The 6,717-nt window shown below is 33.9% G+C and overlaps 1 protein-coding gene across 1 annotated transcript; it reads left to right on the top strand.

The window, feature by feature from the left end:
- Positions 1-1,778: 1,778 nt before the first annotated feature.
- Positions 1,779-5,176, top strand: SARC_05917 (hypothetical protein). The gene is made up of 4 exons (XM_014300196.1): positions 1,779-1,991; positions 2,540-2,636; positions 3,778-3,853; positions 4,798-5,176. Exons 1-4 carry the CDS (start codon positions 1,923-1,925, stop codon positions 4,871-4,873), a joined length of 318 nt encoding a protein of 105 aa, XP_014155671.1. The 5' UTR covers positions 1,779-1,922; the 3' UTR covers positions 4,874-5,176.
- Positions 5,177-6,717: the final 1,541 nt, after the last annotated feature.

The raw sequence follows: 6,717 nt of genomic DNA, 5'->3' as shown, positions 1-6,717 counted from the left end.
TATTTATATATTTATATATTTATATATATTTATATATTTATATATTTATATATATTTATATATTTATATATTTATATATTTATATATTTATATATTTATATATTTATATATTTATATATTTATATATATTTATATATTTATATATATATACCTCCCCCCTGAACCTCATAACGTAATGGGGTCACTGTACAAACGTTAAACCTTTAACTGTCACTTTTTGGAATATAAAAGTTATATTTTTTATTTGGGACAAAATATTATGTATGATTTTTAATTTCGCACTTGAAAAGTTGTCCTATATGTTTGAAAATTTAACCCTAAAGTATTTTAGCTAATCAGGAATGTTCAATCACTCTGCTGGTAGTTAGCGTTTGGTAGTTAGCGCCTAAAAACAGGACAAAATATATATATGCACTGACCTGTACATTGCACCCACAGAATTTAAGAAGGGCTTATGTAAGTATAAAAGGTCCTTTTTAAACGTATAGAACTTACAAAAATAAAAGTTTTAACTTTTAACTTTATGAAGTTATTTGCCACAAGCGATGGGTTACCAAAACGACATTCTGGACATGTGGTGAGTTGGTGACCTTATGTGTCATTTTAGGTAAAATGGACTTTTGCCCTGTATTTACTATTTACAATCAAACATACTGGTTCTTTTTCAGGGGGCTAAAATGAACATACATATGTTATAAAACCCTATATTTACAGACCAGTACACATTATACTTTCGATTTGAAGACATTGTGTTTAAACGTAGCGATTTCAAGCTGACCTGATGGCTGTGAGGCTTTCTAATAAAATACTGCTATTGCCGCAATTATTCCGCCCGTGTGCCAATCTCCGCTGCACGAACTGACTATATAGCATATCGCAGAATATGATCAGAAAACTGATTATTCATATTCGTTGAGGTTCCCATGTATATCTGTATACTAATATTACATTAAACTAGTGATGTTTGCAGACAGAGTGTATATGATCATTGAATACACATCTTATGTGAGCTGCGATATTTTGTTTTCAGCCCTTGAAATTAACCTCTTTGAAATGGATGGGTCCCTCGTATACGTTCGTTGTCCTATTAATTCCTCAAGAGACAGGTCAAAAATTATTCTTTCCAATGTACGTTACACGCACACACGGCTATAAGTTTTGCTTTATAATAAAGGAGGGAAAGGAAAATAATTAAAAAGTCTCATAATCGTGACGATACCGTGGAGGACACAAACTAGTTCGAATTATTAAAGGCAACTGCTGTCCAGATCAGAAGAGTGTTTTTAACAAGCGCCTTGCGTAGACCCAGAGAAGGTCCGAATTGGTATCACAATGAGTCACTTGTTAGGAACACTAGTTCGACTTTCACACGGCTGGTGGGTGCAGCGTATAACGTCGGTTTATATTACTGAATTTTTCACCCGCTTTCGCTGCCTCCTCGAGTATAATACCAACTGAGCAATAGGGAAACGAATGTTAGTGACATAAGAAGTCTCAGGACTCGGACCAACAGCGAACTTTTTGGCAGTGCAGGACAGCGTATATATCCATAATCGTCGTTATTTATTAGATTCCATAAGCTTCGTCGTTATTTATTAGACATCCATATTACTCTATATATTTATAACGCTGAATTATAACGCTGAATTGAATGCCCATCGTATGTTCACTTTCTATAGTCCAGACTCAGACTTCTTGTAATGTATTTATAAATCCAGTCTGTGACGGTGACATATTTATACTGGCAGTTTAATTTTCAGAACTATGTACCGGCACAATTTTTTTTATTTGGCGTTTTCTTTTCATATATATATATGTATTTTTATTAGGAAATAAAAGTCAGTGTAAAAATTCTGTGTTGTGTAATATACTATTGTTGTTCACAGCGAAGTAGTATAGCAAAATATCTGTGGCCCTTCACGATGGACTCACCGAGCAGCGATAGGCGTCCCGGCGACGGCAATAATGATGAATATAAATACGTTAGCGAGGTATTTGTTGTGAATGTCAGTGTATATATTTGTTGTGTTTGTCCTACACGTGCATCTAGCATCTTTTCTGTCGAGTTTTTACCGTCCAACGTGTATACAACCCCTGTAAGTATACAGCCCTCCTCCTAAAGAATTGCAATGAACTTAAGTGAACAATAGGACATACGTATGTAATAGGCGATAAGAGAGTACTGTATAACATCAGTTGTTTAAATAGTGCTTTCTTTTGAAACGGTCCCCCTGTCGTATTTTTTCGACCCGTGGGGCTTTTTACAAACGGTCACTTTATATTGACACTCAATCCATGATAGAAGCTAGTAGGCACCAGCTATTCGGCACCTTTGTTCTCCTTCAATGTCTGGGAATAGTAAAAGATACAATCAGTTCTTCATGAAATCGACTGTTCTACATTGTTGAGCCCGGTCGGGAACATTCCAATTGGAATGCATCAATGGAATGCGTCATTACATTTGAAGAACCACATGATATCAATTGCTGTCTATTTACTTCACCATAACTAACTCACATTTTTAATGAATTTTCGGCAGGCTATTCGCGAAAAAACCCGAATGTGCGAAGCTTTGGAACTTGAAATCGTGGAATTACAGAAGGAGTTAGCGGCGCAGCAGAAAATGCATGAAAAAGGTGGCTTTTACAACACATACGCGTACTCGACATATTATAATCTTATATTATATCTATTTATGTATGTATGTATATATGTGTGTAAGTATGTATGTATGTATGTAGGCATGTTTATCTATGTATATATATATCTATGTATGTATCTACATATCTATTTATATATATATATATATATATATGTATATGTATATGTATGTATATATATGTATCTATATATAAATTTATAATATGTACTTATATATATTATATATATTATATAAATAGTATATATATATATATATATATTATATGTATGTATATACAAATATATATATATATATGTGTGTGTGTGTGTGTATGTATGTGTATGTGTATATATCATGTATAGAAACATTCATGTTCATCAATTCACATGTGTATATCATATATATATATATGTGTGTGTGTGTGTGTCTGCGTCTGTGTCTGTGTGAGAGAGTGTGTGTTTATATATAGATATATATATGTGTGTGTGTGTATATATTTATATAGTTATATAATTATTTATATATATATTTGTATATATATGTATATGTTGTGTGTATGTGTGTATGTATATATATATATATATATATATATATGTGTGTGTATGTGTGTAGTGTGTACGTAATAATTATTTGTATCTATATTGATAAATATGATGTGGATGTAGATGTTTATATCCATATATATATATATATAGATATGGAGTGGGCGTAAACGATATTGCATAATGCATTTATATATATATATATATGTGTGTGTGTATTTGTGTATTTTTATGGTATTTTTATGGATAAGTATATATATATGTGTGTCTGTGTCTGTGCGTGTATGTGTATGTGTCTGTGTTTGGTGTGTGTGGATATGTAAATACATATATATATATATATATATATTAGATGCGTTTGTATATATAAGTACTATATAGCCCATGTATAAGCGTCTAAGCCATCAGTAGTCCTCTTATCCTTATAATAGATTGGGGGCTTGGTGTAAACTTGTTTGCCGATAGTGAAAGTTGTCTCACTTAGTACGTACATCATAAAGCAAATTATGATGTCAAGATCGCCATCTATAGTCATCGATCGACCATGTTCGTTAGATTCGACGCTCATCAAATTCATCGTCAATCTTTTTGCAGACGGTAAATCTGAGGTCGCGGAGAGTACCGCGGCAAAGAATATAATCGGAAAGATCGCTAGTACGCCAGAAGCGAGGTATATCCACTGGGTTGCGCGGTAAAATATTCGTTATGCGTGTGCTCACATGTATGAATTGAGTATGTACCCGTAGTATATTAATAGCTTTTATTGCTAGGCATGACTTATACTCCCATCGTAGCGGAGACTTATTTTTTACAATTGATTCTGCACCTTTGGTTTCGTCTCCCGATACTCTCTTTTGCCGGCATTTAATCATAGCTAACTCGTGGTCCGCACGTCCCCTCAGTACTTCCGCTTACTTCTTCAGCCGTGGCGGATGCGCCTGCAAAGATGCTTGTGATAAAGCGAATTTATATATAATGTGTCTGTGTCTGTGTGTATTTGTATTTATATATATATATATAAAGGTACGGACATACATTTGTCCATATATATTGTGTATATATATATTTATATCTATATATGTATAATATGTATGTATACATATATGAAGAAAGGTACATACTTACATATGCCTATATATATATATATATATATATTACTTTACTACTATATAATAAGGATATTATTGTTATTGTTATTGAATATGGATGTATGTATGTATATGTTTATGTATATATATATATGCGCATATATTTATATTCATGTTTATTTGCGCGTATGTGTGTGCATGTATATACATATATATGTATTTGTATGTATGTATGTATATATATATATGTGTGTGTGTGTGTGTATGACATATGAAATATACTTCTGTATAAATATTTATATACATATGTATGTATATTTATATACATATATATACATGTTTATATATATATATATATGTGTGTGTATGTTTATTTTATGTAATGTATATATGTATATATAGTTGTCCGCTGATAACTTTCGTCTTTCGTATATATATATATATATATCCGCTGATAGCTTTCGCTTTATTATATATATATAGATATCCGCTGATTACTTTCGCTCCTTTCTTTATTATTTCCTAGGGAATTGATCCCACCGTGGCTCATGAATGTTCTAGATCTGTATGCAGAACCTACTTCCATCGCGAATAACACGTGATTGTTATTCACGTTCGGATAAAGGCATGCAAAGCACAGCATACCTACATAACCTATCGAATGTTCATCAGCGCACACTATCCGCGCCCGCAATCAAGTAGAGTCCGGTTACCGTAATATTGGGCGAAACGCACTAATTAAAGACGATCAAGAGGCTATATATTTTTAGATACCTGCCAGCAGTTCACAGCTTCTGTACAAAACCGATTTATAGAAATAGAAGCGTGATGGCGGCATGCTACCATTTTTACCTCCGTGCATATACAAATTAATTAAAATCAATCTGAACATTATCCAATAGTACACACTGCTATTTTTTCAAATACTTATCCATCAATAATGTCGAGCGATGTAGCCTCATAGAATAGTACGTTTCGCTTTCAACAGATCTCATGATCACACGGTGCTGTACATGATTTAATGTTAAACCGATACCAACCACGCCTATGCAGCCGTGTAGTTTTGCGAAGTGCTCTATTTCTTCTTCTTCTTCTCTGCAAGTGTCGCTCGCTTTCCCTTTCCTGATAGGCAACGACAAGGAGAAAAATGTGCAATTCATCATCAGCTGGAAGCCAAGGGTCGTATTTGAGTTCATAGTAAATGCACACAGAGATACGAATATGAGTATGTATGGAAGTGGCATTTGTCCATTTGCAGAGTGTGCTGCTTAGATGCGTGAGTATGCGTAACGAGCTTGTGTCCATCTCAACAACAATGACGATTTCTCAGTCAAAGGATCGGTTGCATTACAGAACACTGGTGGTGATAGAGAAAGAAGATTGCAACATTTCGGGGGCATAGCCAACGCATACTAAGATGGTTCGCACGAAAGTACTTGATTCGCACATACACAAGTAAATCGAAAATTCATCTTTACGATTGTTTTTCTTTTTTTGAAAGTAGATCAATGAGTTCACAATGGCCACTTGTGTAAGCGACAGTTGCTGTATAGCTTACCCTTTGCAGGTGGACCCTTCCCACGGCCAATAAGACTGTCCAACCGTTCCAATTGGCGTTCCTGTAGCCGTAACGTGTGATGTAGTGTTTTTAGCGCTCGATATAGTGCAATGCACACCAAACAAGCAAGTACACACTGATTAATACCTACATTGGTATCCATCAGAATATACATTTATAAGTTTATAGGCAACTACCGATGAGATCGCCTTGCATAGATATTGACTACATAAGTACGCATATAAAGAATGCATGAATTGACTATATATATACATGCCGTCGTTTAAATACAATACATAAATAATAGATAAGTGTAAACTCAGATAGCTGAGATATTGTACACAGTTTAATGACAAATAAAGGTCACGATTCAAGATATTGATACACATTCCGGTACTGGGCATCGTAGTAATACTTTGAAAGGGCATATCACACCTGCCGATGATCAATGTCAACTGAGAAGTGGTTAAACAATAAATAAAAAATGTGCTGTCTACAAACCCTGAATAAGTACAGCAATACAAGATCAGTATCAAGAGCAATGAAGAATTCGACACACATAGGAGCATAACATTGTCAGTTAGGCCAATGCTTATGAATAACCCCCAATGTAGATTGTAGATTTTACTATCGCGAATGAGGTTGAAATACCCGAGTTTGAACTCCGATCTTCCTCTAAAAGGCATCAACATATATTATAAAATCATTAAAAAAAACCCGTATTCAATATGCACCAGTGCGAGCAGGCTTCTATGTGTTGAAAATATAAAGTATTAAACGGTATCAAAACGCGAAAAATAAATGAAGTTAATCGTCCCCGTTTAGTCATTTCGATATATTTGACATGATATATATCAAACTATCTACGCTAAGAGCTAGATCAATATA

Source organism: Sphaeroforma arctica (assembly GCF_001186125.1).
Source record: "Sphaeroforma arctica JP610 unplaced genomic scaffold supercont1.402, whole genome shotgun sequence".
NCBI lineage: Eukaryota > Ichthyosporea > Ichthyophonida > Sphaeroforma > Sphaeroforma arctica.
This window is presented reverse-complemented; position numbering and strand designations above follow the sequence as displayed.